The sequence below is a fragment of the Dermacentor silvarum genome, chromosome 3, assembly GCF_013339745.2.
Source record: "Dermacentor silvarum isolate Dsil-2018 chromosome 3, BIME_Dsil_1.4, whole genome shotgun sequence".
Classification (NCBI taxonomy): domain Eukaryota; kingdom Metazoa; phylum Arthropoda; class Arachnida; order Ixodida; family Ixodidae; genus Dermacentor; species Dermacentor silvarum.
In genome coordinates this window covers 4,395,815-4,412,570 of record NC_051156.1, presented here as the reverse complement: position 1 = coordinate 4,412,570, position 16,756 = coordinate 4,395,815, and the positions used below count along the sequence as shown (strand labels likewise).

Sequence of the window (16,756 nt, the reverse complement as noted above, 5' to 3'; positions counted from 1 at the left end):
GTTGCTTTATGCGGTCATGATTAACAAAAATGTACCCTCTTGGTATTTCTTCTATAGTTCATTGTATGATAGCAGCTATTTTAATAAATACGCTGCATCCCACTGCATTTTTCTCACTTTTTCTTCATTCTTGTGCCTTGCCACATTACCACCTAATGATTTTAGTCGAAAGGGTATAGTATAATAGATGACCACTATATTAGCGAGTATGATAAGGGACCAGGCAAACTAGCAGCCACACATACAAACAAATAAGCAGTGAACCAAACGAACGAACAAACGAACAAACGAAGGAATAAATAAATAAATAAATAAATAAATAAATAAATAAATAAATAAATAAATAAATAAATAAATAAATAAATAAATACGACTTGGTGGTTCACCTAGGGCCGGACAAGTGCAGCAGGCACCCGGGGTATTCGTTCACCATGCACGGAAACCAGCTGAGAACCACCTCGGCGTTCTGACCTCGACAGTGTGTCTCTAACGTGTGCTCGTCCAGCGGCTGGTAGTCGGAGCGGACGTCGAACTGAAACCGGTCGAAACCCGGACCTGGTAGAAGGCATCGAAGATTAAAACAGCAGTTTGCTTTTTGTGGTTGACGTTGACTAGCACTGGTGGGACAAAGAGTATGGATGGATGGATGTAAAACTTTAATGAACGTCCTGAGGTACGCGACTCAGCGCGCCGCGGGCCGCTCCCACGTTGGGACAGTCAGGCCATGCCCGACCGCCGCATCGTGGACCCTCTGGACAGTAACTGTGAAGTTTTTACGCTGACACGTTGATTTCCAAGAACATACAGGCTACGCCTATGTTTTCTTTTATTAACTGTACTTTAAAAGATCTTGGCGTCTGTAGGGGGCTCAGGCTACTGGTTTTATCGGACATGGTACCTGTGTGCAAAACGATAATCACGATGGAAGCAACGATATTATGTATAAATATATAAACATCATGACATGATTTGTAAAGTCTACGTAAGAATGTTATAGGGAGTTCACAAAACATAAATGTTAGTGGGCAGGAGCAAAGAAGGCCCCTCTTCAGTACCATATTCTAGGCAAATCACTCGCGAACATGGACACAAGAGCAGAAGAAACATGAGACACAAGCAAACACGGAAGCAAGTACATGCATGGTTCCAGAAAAAAAAAAGCCAAGAACAAGATTGTATATTTATTAGTTCCTGCGTTGTTTCGAACTTCACGATTAGATTTTTTTTAAATCTTGGCGCCGAACTATACTAATGGGCATTCGGACTTGTTGCGTTAGAATATGAGAGAATATTAATTTGTAGCGAGCTTTAGAAATTGAGGTCTCATACTATACATGTTTTGTGGGAGACCAATCTAATTCAGCAAAATAGAAAAAAAACTTTATTAAAAATTTAGGTGCTGGCGCTGCTTTACTGATAACACAAATTGGCCGTTTTATCATAAATAGACATTTTATCAGAGTCAGTGTCTAGGAAGTTGGCCCAAAGGTCACTGGGAACAATAGCGACATGAGATTGCTTACCGAATTCAAGCATGAATTGCTTCTTGAAGCTGGTGCCATCCGCCAATATTCGCTGACTACAGTCGGTCACCATACCGACTTCTGTGGAGGGCAGGGCAACGATGCCCGTCTGGTACCTGGTGGCACATTGGGAGAAGTGAAATGCCGTAGACGCTTTGACTATTATCTTTTTATTGCAGTTCAGTTATAAATAAATAATATCGTATATAATAACTCAACACGACTATCCGCAGAAAGTCTGGCCGATTTGTGGGCCCACAAATATATTCGCGAACTCGCCGCTAGTAGTATGCACATCTGCATGGAACGCGATACCTGCTCCCATAGTCGCTCTAAGTGGACTGTCTGACGTCCAGTCATTACTTAGGACGCATTCAAAAACCAACGCGGCTATGTAATCTGCGCTCGTGTACTGATAACATGTTACGAGATTTCTTGAGCCGCTATATCCTTGTAACGCAGTGCTTGTGCTTTATATACGTGTTGCTCTGTTTGTCTTTACCATAAGATTTGCCTCGTTCATAATAAAATATTGACTAATAGCGTTTTAAAGTGCCTCACAATGAAAATATCTTGCTAATTGTGCTATTAATTGCTTTGTCTTATTGAAATTGCCCAATACTAGGTAATTATTATGTCGTACATATGTAATAACTTGATGTTGTTTACTGAAACCTGTTATCAATAAACAATTTCATTTCATTTATTTCTGAAAGTGCCCAAGAACAGCTCCAGGCCTTGGTATTGGTGCACTTGTGCCACTCAAAGAATAGAAAATAAAGAACAAGAAACAAAACAGAAAACCTGAAAGTACAGTGGTAAAATGCAACGAAATATTGAATTACATTAACGACAGAAATCAGATAATGAGCAAATGCAAGAGCTGAAAATATCAACATCGCAAGGTATTTTATTGTGTCAAAAGACGTGTTAGCGTTAGAGGTGCAAGAGGAGTTAACGTAGAAAATGCTAGGATTACGCAAGTTTGGGCGAGGCACGCAGAACTTTAGAGCCGACAGTAACCGCGGACAGGAAAAGTGGTTATGAATTAGTTTATACAAGAATAAGTACTCGCGATATTTTCGCTTTAATTCTAGGGATGTAATATCAAACATGCGCAGTACACGCTCATAGGCGTAAAATACACGGCATCCCCGGTGTTGCCAGGTCCGACGAGGCGGCGTAGCCAAAAGCTAGAGAAGTTGTAGCCCAAATGTAGCGAAACAGAAAAAAAGTGCAAAATATTTCGCAGCCAAATATAGGTATTTTTATTTGCAATTTTATTTGTGTATACATTTTCACATTCGACTACGGCAATGACGGGTTGTGCAAAAAGCACAACCCGTCATAACAAAATGTCCGTGCCACCGTGATGGTCGGCCCTTGACATCAACAACAGCGACATCATGCGTGCACAGAATACTTTTTGGTTGGCCCCAGAAGCTCTTAAGTTCCAGCGAATCGCTGCAGAGGGCGAAATCAGTGTTTTTATTTAATGACAGATAGTACTAAGTTATTATTTTTAGTTATTTACAGTAATATTAACCACGAACTCTGCTTTTTAGCTGTCGTGAACACAAAGTAATGTTCAGCGTCATCGATCTTTCACGTTATCTCTGCCTACGGTGTACAAGTTCAGCTGTCCAGCGATCTGCGACGGCGACGTGCTCACGGCTTCTCTTTTGATAAGCTAAAACAAGTCTTTCGCGCTATGATATCTCGCGTTATTTGTCGCATCGTGCTATCTTGTTCTCTCATTTTTCTTGTTTGTTTTTGTTTTTCAATTAGCTTGAGCCGGATTTGCTGAGACACACACTACCTATATAGTGTCAATTTACGTCAACCTGGCCGCCATCTTAGGTCTCTCGCTCGCCAAGAACATGCGTTAAGAAAAGGGACAGGCAACAGATGCCACTCACTGTCTGAATCGGTGTAAGCGGAGCTTTAAAAGATCACTGCGCAAACCGGCACACTAGTGTAAGAAGCACGCAGTCGTTTTCGGCGACGAGCACGTCCCGACCGTAACTCGCTCGAAATGGTAAAAGCCGCGACGGCGCACAAGGAGCAATGGTAAACAACACATTGATAACAGTGGTAATGCTGTAAAAACCGATTACTGTCAAAAAGCAAACCATGTTGATGGCGAATAAAGTTTTAGAATAGGGGCCCCTAAAGTTTGGGGCAACGAAGAGCTTTGCGGGTGTTAGCGTTGGGGCATATGCAGGAATGAAGAGTATTGGAATAGGCGTTTGCCGATAGCGTGTTGCGTTTGCAGCGTCACTACAGCGTCAAAGAAAAGCTGTTATAAATATTAAAATAAAATATAGCATTTTATGATAAGAAAAATAATTTAGACTTTCGTGTTTTCGCCCTTAATTACAATTTAGAACTTCATTACAATTTAGAACTTCATCTTCATTACATATGTTAGTTGAGAGAAAGCGATAACCGCAATCACTTCTAGCTTACGAACTTCACTTATTACGACGAATCGAGTCTAGTTTTGTGCTAGGTTAGAGCCGTTGCTTCGATGGGCGCCGCCATGTTTGTTGACGAAAGCTTTTGGGGCAGGTTTTGGGGTTCCCACTAAATCGATGAAATAGCGTGCCCGACGCAAAACCCAAAACACAGTTTCCGTCTTGCGCATGCGCAGTGGCTTCGACGCTATTTTTTTGGGACCTCAAACGTTCCAAAACTCTAATAATTGCTGGGATTTTACGTGCCAAAACCACGCTATGATTGGGAGGCTTGACGCAGTGGGGGACTCCGGATTAATTTTGTCCACCTCGGGTTCTTTAATGTGCACCTAAGTACACGGGTGTTCCTGGATTTCGCCTTGATCGAAATGCGGCCGCCGTGGCCGGGAATCAAACCCGCGTCCTCGAGCCAGCAGCACGACACCTCACAAGCTAAGCTAACACGGTGGGTGAAGTTCATGTGACGTGGTGCACTGATGTCATCGTGGCAAACAAGTTTCGATATTAGCAGATTGAGTCTGCATCCATGACGTTACGGGCAAACTATCTAGAAGTAAAAGCACCAGAACCCACCTTTGGCGCGGGGTCTTGCTCCCATTCTTTTTTATACGTTCTCGCATACTTTGCCGACTTGGGAAAATGGCAGTAAAGCTTCGCGCCAGAAACGTGGAGTAGGTCGAAAGCTGCGCGCGGCGCGATACTTCATCCGGAAGACATGGACAATAACTGGAGCGTGTTATGCACCCATGTTTCCCTTCTTGCATGTCGGCGCCACGATCGCCCGACGGCCCCGGCCCTATGTTATTGCTCTCCCTTCCTGAGCATAGCCATGGTAGTACAGTGTACTGTGAAAAACCCACTACTCCCAGGTTCATCCCGATGCCCGGGAATCGGGTGCCTAACGGTCAAGCAGGGTGTAAGTTTAAGTTCATCAAAGATTAAAGCCACTGGCTCCGATAACGGCGCAGAGAGGGAAGAAAAGGCGGGGGGGGGGGGGGGGGTCATTTCGCGCACGCACACACGCACAGAAACGCGGCCGGCTCAGCCAGCTAAAACACAGCCTTCTAGATTTGCTTCTACCCGATCAGAGCCACCTCCGGAGCGTGGATTAGGGCGCCACTTATAGCCCAAACACAGCCAAGTCGCAGAGATTCAGTAGCCCAAATATAGCCACATAGCCAACTCGTCCAAGTCGACGCCAAAAAATTTTTCCCGTAGCCAAATTTGGCTACATGCAGCCAAACCTGGCAACACTGGGCATCCTAGAAATCGATCGTACAGTATACGAATGAAGCGTCGCTGAACACAATCAATTTTAGTCACACTGGTCAAATTAATACAGTTCCATACAACGGAACTAAACTGTAACTTGGTGCGGACAAAATAAGAATACAAGAGAACAACGCAGTTGACATTCGTAAACTTTTTTGTCATTCTTGATATGAGACCTAACTTTCTGTAGGATGCATTAACAATGCTTGAAACACGTTGTTCGAAAGTTAGTCGGGAGTCAACCAGTATTCCTAAGTCGCGCGTACAACTCGCTCTTTTCAAAGGAATGTTATCAAGTTAGTATTCGTATGATACAGTGGTCAATTTACGACTAAAGGAAACAACAAGTGTCTTAGTTGGGTTAATACGCAAAAAGTTAGAAGCACACCACTCCGCGACAGAATTCACGTCTTCCTGTATTAATTCACAATCCTGCGCTGTTTCTATTTTACGGTAAAGCTTAATATCATTAGCGTGCAAAAGGAGACGCGAATGACGCAAACATTCGTCAAGATTATTAACAAAGATATTGAAAAATAACGGACCTAAGAGAGAGCCTTGCGGAACACCGGAAGTTGATTCATAAGGCAAAGAGTATTTAGTGAGCACAATTTTTTCGAGTGGACAGGTAGTCTTTAATCAGTGTGCACAGGCTGGTACTAATGCCGTAACTCAGGAGTTACGGCATTATTAAATATTTATTTAAATAAATAATAAATATTTTAATTCCCACTCTTATGTAATTCCCTTAGGGCCTTTAGGGTAAATAAATGAGAATACAAACAATTATTATTATAATTAATACACACCGTAGACGGTTCTTTACACTGACGATTGTCTACACCACGAAAGATCTTGAATGGACGCCATTCTCGGCAGGCGCTCCAAGTTACTACACTGAGCTGTCATATAAGATTAACTAAGGATATAACATATGATTATTTCAAATAAAAGTTGGTCTATATCTCTTTTTCGTTTTATTGCGATAGCAATTGTATGGACACTTCAACCGGATTTCTGCCGTCGGCGTCACCGTCGCCGTCGCCGTGAGGTTCCATATAAAGTCCAAGGGCGATAAAATCGTCGCCGCGCGCCGTATGCGCGAGTGAAAGCGCGCGGGGGACGCGCGCTATCACGGAGAGCGAACGCACGGCGGAGAGGAAACGCGACTTCCTCTGTCGCGCGAAAGACCGTGCGGTATGGAAGGGAGGGAGGCGGGGCGACGCTGTGCTGCGGCACCAAATGCTTATCTTGAAACCATGCGCAAGGGGAACTGGCCAGTCAATCTCTCACGCGAAAGCAAGAAAGCGGGAAGGCAGCGAGGGAGGGAGGGGGGGGGGTGGCAGCTTCTACTCTGCTAACAACTCCGCGTGTACTTTGCCCCGCTGTGACGGTCGCCCGCCCCGTCTCTTAAAAGCGATCTCCACACGGCTCTGACCTTTGTATGCGCCGTGCATTCGCCGCTCAGTTTTCGTTGCAGCGATAGACCGCACGAACCTTCGCCCGCTGCGGCGGCTGCGCTTGCTGCCGGCGTTTTGACAGTCGTTGTCTGCAGTCATTCAGTGTGATCTATTCATGTTCGCTTGCGCGCGCTGACACCACGCTTATTAATTCAGTTAGTAAGCGAATGTGTCTAAGTTTATGCAGCTGATAAAACTACTATCCCTACTCCGAATAGCTCTCTACTAATTTGCTATCGCAATTGATGCTTGCTTTTCGGGCGAAGCAGCGACATTTTTCTAACATTGATGACGTGCTTTACAGTTCATAGAGAAAACAGTTTACAAAACGGTTTGATATATACTAATAATAATTTATTATCAAATTATTAAGTAAATAGTTTTCTTGCTAACTTGTCGTTGGTACAGCGCATGCACAGTATATATCGGACAGCGAATACTCAGCCTTCAAAAATTATTTCATCTTCGCACTTCATCTCTGCCACCCACCGCGGTAGCCCAATGTCTATGGCGTTGTGCCTCGGAGCACGAGGTAGCGGGTCCGATGCCGGCCGCGGCGGCCGCATTCCGATCAAGGCGAAATGCAAAAACGTCCTTGTACTTCACCTTGGGCTAAAGAACTTCAAGTGCTCTAAAGAACCCCACGTGTTCAAAATTAACCTCGAGTACCCCACTACGACGTGCCGCACAATCAAGCCATGACTTTCGCGCGTAATAAATTTTTTTTTCGCTTCTTGCGTTTCCTTCAGTCTATTCCTTCCTCCTTAATCGATTGACTAGCGGCATATCAGAAACCTGCGCCCTAGGCTAGCCTGTTCGCCTTTCTTTCCGTTAAACTTCTTTTTTATTGCGATAGCAATTATATGGACACTTCAACGGGATTTCTGCCGTCGGCGTCGCCGTCGTCGTCGCCGTCGCCGTCAGGTTCCGTATAGATTCCAAGGGCGATAAAATCGTCGCCGCGCGCCGTACGAGTAAAAGCGCGCGGGGGACGCGCGCTATCACGGAGAGCCAACGCACGGCGGAAAGCAAACGCGATTGTCGCCCAAAAGGCCGTGGGGGTATGGGGGGGAGGGAGGCGGGGCGACGCTGTGCTACGGCACCAAATGATTATCTTGCAACCCAGCGCAAGGAGAACTGGCAACGCAATCTCCCACGCGAAAGCAAAAAAAAAAAAAAAAAAAAGCGGGGAGGCAGCGCGAGAGGGACGGGGGGAGCAGCTTCTACTCTGCCAACAAATACGCTTGCACTGGCTGTGGTGGCAGTCGCCCGCACCGTCTCTTTATCTCCACCACGGCCGGGCTCGACTGGCGCGCGCACTCGCTTCTTAAGAAGCGAGCGAGCGCGCGCGCCAGTCGAGCCCGGCCGTGTCTCCACACGGCTCTGACCTTTATGCGCTGTCCATTCGCCGCTCAGTTTCCGTTGAAGCGATAGACCGCACGATTCTTCGCCCGCTGCAGCGGCCGCGCCAGCGTTTTGACAGTCGTTGTATGCGGTCATTCAGTGTGATCTATTCATGTTTGCTTGTGCGCGATGACACCACGCTTGTCAATTCAGTTAGAAAGCGAATGTGTCCAAGTTTATGCGGCCGATAAAACTACTCTACTATCCCTACTCCGAATAGCTCTCTACCAATACTCTCGCAATTGATGCTTCGCCTTTCGGGTGAAACTGCGACATTCTTTTTCCTTGTCCCAACTAAATCTTGGATTGTTTGCTTACTTAGTACGTACAGTTCTTGCCTTGCTATAAAGATCCGCCTTAGCGGCAGATGTAACCATTGAGGCATAGTTTTTGGGCGTATTTGCAAAAACACTCACGGCTTGAATGGGTGGTAGCATAATGTGGTAAATAGAAATTTTGAATACCGAAATAACACAGAATAACAGAGCTCTTCTTTCCTAAGGTATTCTTATCATAGGTTATCACTTTCCCTACGATCTCGCTTTTTACGCATCTAGACGACGGAATCTTTTAGCTCTCATTATTCTGCTGATTGATTGCTTTCTGAATCCTGGGGCCAACGAGGGAACATTGTGTTTGGGTATGTGCGTTTGTTCAGCGACTGCTACGAATTGCTACGACCTGCTTGTTTTTTAGGGGCGTAGCTCCTCTTAGTCTAACCTTGTCACGTCTCCGTTGTCCGGCGTATCTCCCGGCAGTAAACGGCAGTATCTCCCGTATATTGCAATAGATGGCGCTGTCTCATAGAAGTACATACAAACTGCAGTTCAGGGACGATATTCTAGATGGCGCTGTACACAATCTGTGTCGTCATCACCATTTCTCGTCTCATTTCCTAGATGGCGTTGGTCCAATAGAATTGTGTGCAATATGGCGCTTGTGTGAATCGACACTAGATGGCGCTGGAAGTGCCGCTGCTCTCCGATTGGCTGCTGCGCGGGCTGCGTGGGGATGCGCGGGGAGCGAGCGCCTCTCTCATTTCTTGGATCGTCGCCGTACGTGTCGGATCGTTGGTGGAGCATGGACGATGCGCAGCGGCGGGCGCGGATGGCCGCTGCGGCTCGTGCTCGACGGCAGGATCACGCGGTGCGGGGAGACGGCATTCCCCTTAAACCGGTACTCGAACCCCTAGCTGTGCACTTCTCCGACCACAAGTGCGTAATATATAAAGGTAACTTGAAATATCAATAAAAGTTTTCTTTGCCGTACCTCACGTGTTTGCATGATGATTTTATCGGGCGAACTTCTCGGAGGATTAACGGTATCACCCATAACCTCCGGAGTTACGCCAACCTCACCATCATTCACCTCGTGGATATGCTGTGATATTTTTTTTACTTAAAAACTTGAATTACTACTGTTCGTGTCCTTGTTTGTCAAAAACTTCAACGGCTGAAGAACGCAGCACTTGGAGTAGGAGTCATAACAAGCTTCATCAATCAAATGCTATTGCATTATAAACACAGTGTGTTGGGACGTGACTTGCATGTTAATGTTACGCTTAACGCTATAATATTTCTCCTATTATGTAAGTTTTGAATAACTATACCTGTCCACCAAGCCATGAATGCCGACCTCTCGAAGGTAGAAGGTAATCCCACTCTGAAAAAGAAAAAAAAATACAAGTAGCCGTAAATTGTGTGCAACAGTCAATTTGAGTTTTCCGGAAGTCCACATTCGGCAAGCGCGCCGTTTGGAAGTTACAGCACGTTATCATCATGCACGCGTTTGTTCTACTGGCAACATTTAAACATGCCAGTAAACTCGCCAGTGCAGTATGTGTTCAATGAGACGACACAACAGCACTACTACGCTATATTGCTGTGCCAACCAGCTGAAATTTCAAGTGGTGGGAACAATTCACTAATGCCGCTATGAATTGAGGACTACATCAACAGTACAGCGCATAGGTTCTATATACAGGGTCTTCAAAGTTTAGCTGAGAGAGAGAGAGAATGATAAATGAAAAGCCGGGAGGGTAACCAGGATTGAGCCCAGTAGGCTACCTTACACTGGGGGAAGGGAAAAGGGGGGGGGGGGGAGTAGGAGAAGAGAAAGTCCACTGTGGATATCGTTGACGTGGTAACAGTTTTTTTCCTCTGTATCACTGACAGTGACTCATTGAGAGTGATTTCAGTGTAAACGCTGTGGTACCTATGCAACCTCTGCTCGTACCGGTGGCGTGTGTGCTTTGGCTGACACAATTTTAAAGCGATGCTTTATATGTCTCGGCGAAATTGTATATGGTTAGGCGAAATCGCCTGTGTGCAGAAAACTATCATCATCAACTCTGGCTCGAGCATCGTCGTCTTCTAGGTTTGCGCCGTCGGCGCCTCTAGGTTTGCGCTCGTGATAGTGCTCGGTACGCGCTCGTGTCAGTGCTCCCGCGTTCGTCGTCATCGTCTCCTTCTACAGCTGCCTGCGTTGCCGCTCGTCATTCCAGCGTAGAATTTCACTTCTCTTCTGTCGTTGTAATGGAGAGGCCGCGTTTACGGGGGTATGAGCCATTGCTTAAGGGGGTATGAGCCATTCATTGTCTTACGTAACGGACAGATTTCATTTTGAAGCAATTTATAATTTCGAAGAATCGCATTGCGGGCGAATGCTGCTAACCACGCCGCCGCGCAAACTCGAGACATCGAACGCAAGCAGCAACGGCGGAATGCGGCATACCATCAGTGACGTCGGTTTCTCCGTCGCAACCAAACGTGTGTGTAACCTCATAATTGAGAAGTACTTTAATGAACCCTCGGGATTAACCCAGTGATAAAAACCGGTGCCCCACGTTTCAGCTTCGCTGGTTAATCATCGTCACGGAGTGGAAAGGCCGACGAAAACCTAACACATAACTGACGAAAATAATTTTCTAGCTGTCCTGAGTTCGGTATATATCGATCTTAGAAAATTTAGAACAATCATATTTGAAGACAACCTAACTTTGTCCTAGTCTCCTCTAACGCTCTAGTTTCAAGATATTCCCCAACAAATTTGTCACCTCTCAGTCGGGGGCATGACCCTCGACACAACGTCAAGCTCCCAATGTGGCGTAGCTCACCCCGTGTGGTACAACGTTTTCAAGCCGGATGATGCTAATAAGAGCCGCGCTCGTGCTATCCGCTGGCTAAAACAAGCTACGACTGAATTTTTCTCGTTCCATCAAGTTGAAGCTCTCTGGCGGCTTGAAGTTGTGTCGAGATCCACGACTCTTAATGAGAAATTAGCCCACTATCATTTTTGATGGTGAATATCTCTGGAAAGAAGTACTCCAGTAGAAACATAGTGAAATGGCCTTCAAACATTATCGCCTTCACGTTTCTAATACAGGGTATTTCAGTGAACACTTTCAAACACTTTTAAAGGTTGCCTGTGGCAGATAGCACAATTCTAGTTCATGAGCTTGTCTGCTCGAAGAGGCGGACATTACTTGCAGAAGAAATTGAAATGCATAATCAACCAATTAACAGAAATTCACTAATTAATTTTTACCTAGTTTAACTAGAATATGGCCCATATTCCGATTTACAGATTCTAGCCGTGGAGTTCGCAAGGCTGATCCACTTGGAACGAATTCTCAGGATGACACCAGTTTCGAGATATTAATTCCCGAACTTTGCGCAGAAATGCGTTGGCGCTCCAGTTACTTTTGTGCTTCAATGCATAAAACTACGTCTTGTTAAGAAACTTTGTAAACATATAATTGTGATAGCAAATAAGTTAATAAAGACGTTTTGGTTAATTATGCATTTGATGCATCAAATTGTTCGCGAAAATTGTTTCGCGAAAGCACATAAACAGCCTGTGCAAGCTGATATTGCGTATATAGCATCGCGTTTTCATCAAAATTGGTATTATTCTAACTTTGAAGACAGAGAGTCAAGGCTGCCTCCTTTACTCAACGTGGAAAGCACCGCCACCCAGCCGTGGCTTTTACGGTAGAACGGTCCATTACTCCGTTGCCACAAGGCCAGCCTTGCCCTTCCGGTATTCGCTTCTGCCCTCGTGTCAGAAAGCAATGAGGAAGAGCTTGGATGAATGCCCTTGTAGCCAGACCGAACGTAAGTGCACGTCATTTGTCGAGAAAGCACCTCCGTGTACGTGCGCTCTCATAAAACGCTATGCTAAAGTGTTTTCCTTATGGATATGTGCCGCGATAAAGTGCGCTTACGTGGAGGGCATTCAGACAATAAGAGGTCGTAAATACCGCCGGGCCCCATTCATTGATGTCATCTCAGATGCATGCCGTCTTTACCGTAACCTCCGCCAACGTTTCAAAATAAACACCCGCCTCACACATCAGCCAGCCGCCACTGATGATCCCAAATGCCGCTCAAGAGTTCCAGGCAATTCGCTAAACAAGCGAACATGTCCTTGTTCTACTTTCCAAACTTTGTTTTTTCATGCCGAAAGGAGTTCGGCATGAAAAAAGTTCTAAATTTTTTAAAATGACTATTTACAAACTACCCGCAGACAATGAACCACAAGCAATGAAGCGAAGTAAAGCATAGGCAAAAGTTTATTTTGTTGAGCTCTAGAAATACTAGGGTAAAGGGACATGAAAGCGGACATTAAGCTAACGTGCCACATATGGTAGCCGAACTGACGTCTTAAGCCTTACGCGTTCTGTTGGCTGCCCAACGCGTTGCGTGCTCTGTCAATTAACGCACTGCTACGGCCATCTACGCGTCTATTGGGCGTTTGTGTACGCGTACGAAATTAGCCCTGGGAATGTTAACCAGCGCCGTCCCATGGCCAACATAGCAGATGTGTAACATCCTTTTAACGGCCTTCCGGCGCAGTATGGTGGCAACAATATCACAAGCCAATTCATGCGTCTAAAAATTTTCACGTGCACCGTTACCATTTGATATTGCTCTCCTCAAAGAGATACATGGAAGCCCATCAATACGATAGAAGTTTTGAGGACAAAGGTATTGCGCTACACGATTGCAGATGCAGAACGGGAAGGCGAATGCGTCACACCTTTCCAGCCGGGCTCACTCGCACGGCGTCTAGTCTGCCCCACGTGTGTGTTGCGCCATTGTGAATCGACTCAGAGTGGTAGAGGAAATCAACGAGTTCTATGTGGGACAAAGCGCGCTACAAGACGACACACAAGGCAAGAGACTGAGTTCGTTTATTACCTTTAATGCGCCGTGTCCCGCATTGTCACGCAGTTTGTATAAATGTGTGCATCGATACTGCTAACTTCGCCCAGCTACAATTATTAGGGTGTGTTTCGGTTTCGTCGGCAAGTCACATCAAAGCGGGGCCAAGGACAGCGCGCGAGGTGGTGCCCTGCGTGTCGGAAAGGCTAGTGACGTTCATCTCATATGAGTACGACAAATGTGGGACGGGACGCTGAAGCTCACGATGAATCATCCAGGAAGTTACTGGAGTTAATCTCACGACACTCCTACAAACAGCAACACAATTTCATTGCGCTTCATTCAGCAGGTTCATTAAATTTAATTGCAGCTGTAAGAAATTTGTTTGCTTACGTGAAAGCATCGCGAGTTGTGTAATCAAGTACAATATTAGACGGAAACCGTCTACTGTCTCAACACTACCCGTAAAACATGAGACGGACAACACTGAATGGTGGGGAAGCAGCAGCCAAAAAACACGGGGACATGACGGACGCCAACTTAAACTAGTCTTTACTGCCATCACCCGTGCATTTATATGAGCCACAATTGCCGAGCTACGATTTCGCGATCTGCTTTGACACGGACAGCTTAGACAACATATGATAAAAAAATTCTGCTAAGTATTTCTCAAAACAATCGTTTCATTCTGATAAGAATGGTTTTATCATGAGTTGTCTGAACCAACCATGTCAAAGCAGATGGTGAAATTGTAGTTCGGCTATTGTGGCTCATATAAATGTACGGTTGATGGTAGCTTTCCCAACTATTTGACCAGGAACCAACTCGCCCAAGCCAAAGTTCTGCTGCAATAATAAAGAGCTTCCTAATCGCTCCGACTTCATAGGGTCCCGTAGTCTCCCACTAAACACATGACGATCTCAAGAGGTAGCGTGGCGTCATAAACAAAACTATTTTTATTTCGGCATGGTTGCTATACTGTTTTACAGCTTTCAGGTATGTGCCATGGCTCACAACACGCTCGTTACGAAGTCAAAATATCTCGAAGGAAAAAAAATCACTCCTTTAAAGACTCGATAACTCATAGTGAACAAATTCAACCAAAAAAAATGAATAGAGCGTGTAATGACGAACTAGAGAACATGGCGTAGAACAATTGCCAAACAATCTATATTAAGGTCCAGTTAATGCTCATCCGATCTTTTAACTGATTTAACTAATACCACACACTTGCCGGCTTGCTAAGTGATGTCAACGAAAAAAAAATCACAGCCCTTGCACTACTGTGCAGATGCAAGCCAGCGAAGCTGGGAATATGGTGGGTCTGCTATAGTGAATATTGCTATAGTGAATTTATATATTCTCATTGTTGACTATATTGAGCGTCTTTGGCATGTTCGTCAAAGAGCAAGGACACCGGTGTCTTGTTTTCGCCCCGCGCAATGGGCAAGTAGTGCATTTGCTGCGCGAAGTCCGCCCCATCGTCATAGACTAGCGTATGAGCCACAGCGTTCATATATCCGCGGCACATTGCTCGACCTCACCAGATCCTGACGCAGAAATGCATTGGCGTTCCAGTTAATTTTATGCTTCAATGCATAAAGCGACGTTTTGTTAAGAAACCAACTGGAACGCCAATGCATTTCTCCGCAAAGTTAGCGAATTCATATCTCGAAACTGGTATCATCCCGAGAATTCGTTCCAAGTGAACCCGCCTTGCGAACTCCACGGCTACAGTTTGTAAATTGCAATATGGGCCACCAGGTAATTAGGTAAAAACCTTAATTACTGCATTTTTGTTAGTTATTCGATTATGCATTTCAATTTCTTGCACAAGTAATGTCCGCCTCTTCGAGTAGACCAGCTCACGAACTAGAATTTTGAAAGTGTTCGCTGAGACACCCTGTATACTCCTTGCGGCACAGTTGCACATACCGAATTGTTTAGTAATAGAAGGTCAAGTCAATCAAATATTCGGCTGAAATTAATGCGTTATTCTATGAAGAGATCGGTGCGCTTTAGAGATGCCTATAAGCCGACATCACGTGTTCATGTTTCATGCAGGAATTCTTAATTATTATTATTATTTGATGGTGCAGAACAGAGGTACGCTTGCTCACTCCACAGTGGTGGTCGGCACAGAGAGTTCATACTATACGTGTGTTTGTTGGTAGTTGTATTCGGAGTAGATATTTTCTTCGTATACATATCTATAATTACGCGGAGATCATTTTTATGTTTTGCGGAAAAAATATGGCTGTTGCAGATAACAGTTCCAGTTTTGAGCTAGATTATACGGAGGCGTACGTCACTTGCATGACAAATCAAAACACATATTCAAATACCTGACAACCTTGCATTGATTAACTTCTTTGTTAATTGCTTTACGGCATATGTGGCAATTTACAAATTGTTGCAGATGAGTTAGCAAGGCGTATTCAGTTAAAATGAATTTACAGAAACACACCAGTTTGGAGATATGCGCCATGAAACTCATCGTAAAAATGCATTGTTGTCCCACTTACTTTTTCAACAAAACGTTCTTTTTTGCATTGAAGCGCAAAAGTAACAAGAACATCCGTGTATTTCATCTCACACTTTGTGAAATAATATCTCGAAATTGGGGTCATCCTTGGCATTTATTTCAAGGGGATATGTCGTGTAAACTCCGCGGCTACAACCCGTAAATTGCAATATTTACCCCTAAAGTAATTATTTAGGAAGGTAACTAATGAACGTTCTTAATTAGTTGAATATGTGTTTCGATTACTCGCGCTAGTAGTGTCCGCCTCTTCGAATAATCCAGTTCAAAGACAAGACTGATGCTATTTGACATAGGCGATTTTTGGAAATTCCGGAAAGCTTAAAAATAATCATCCCGTATATTCGGCGAGGAAATGACGACAAACGTCCAATACCGGGAAGGAGCCAAAGAAAGGTTCACTTTGATAAGGGCCAGTATAATGTAGTGATTCCTTTGGAATAACACCGTTACACTATACAGGCGAATGTGTGCTACTGTGCGCATTTGTGGCCACCCAAATATGTGCTGATATTACCCGTCGCTAAAGACCACGACCAAATAGCACAACTTCGTGTCCTTTCTTTCCGTCCCAAGACGCGAGATAGATCTTGCAAATTTCGTTTCGCTTGTTTCCGTGGTAGCATTGCGTCTGACAAATGGCTTGTGTACCAACATGGTTCTTTGTCTTGTTGACAGAAACCTTATTTTTCAAGGAAGCATCAAATACGATGAAGAACGGCAGTCATTTTGGAGACTTCTGGGACGTGTTAGTGGTAAGGTTATTACCAGTGACAATGACGAACATGAACTATTAAATTTTTACCGCTCAATTGAAAAGAAGCACGTTGAAAAATAGCGGTTTCTGCAGGTGCTGTGTTCTGCCCCAATGACGTCTGTTTTTGGCCGTGAAAACACGGTTCATTACCCAGTA

General features: G+C 44.8%; 1 protein-coding gene across 3 annotated transcripts in view; it reads right to left on the bottom strand.

The window, feature by feature from the left end:
• The window catches only part of LOC119445284 (putative phosphoenolpyruvate synthase), a 155,887-nt gene that overhangs the window by 83,232 nt on the left and 55,899 nt on the right, over positions 1 to 16,756 (bottom strand). For all 3 annotated transcript variants that reach the window (XM_037709597.2, XM_049663190.1, XM_037709598.2), the window contains 3 exons: positions 9,746 to 9,798; positions 1,524 to 1,639; positions 387 to 555 (listed from right to left, as the gene is read on the bottom strand). In XM_037709597.2, the coding sequence (XP_037565525.1) occupies positions 387 to 555; positions 1,524 to 1,639; positions 9,746 to 9,798 (338 nt within the window). The remainder of the gene's footprint in view (positions 1 to 386; positions 556 to 1,523; positions 1,640 to 9,745; positions 9,799 to 16,756) is intronic.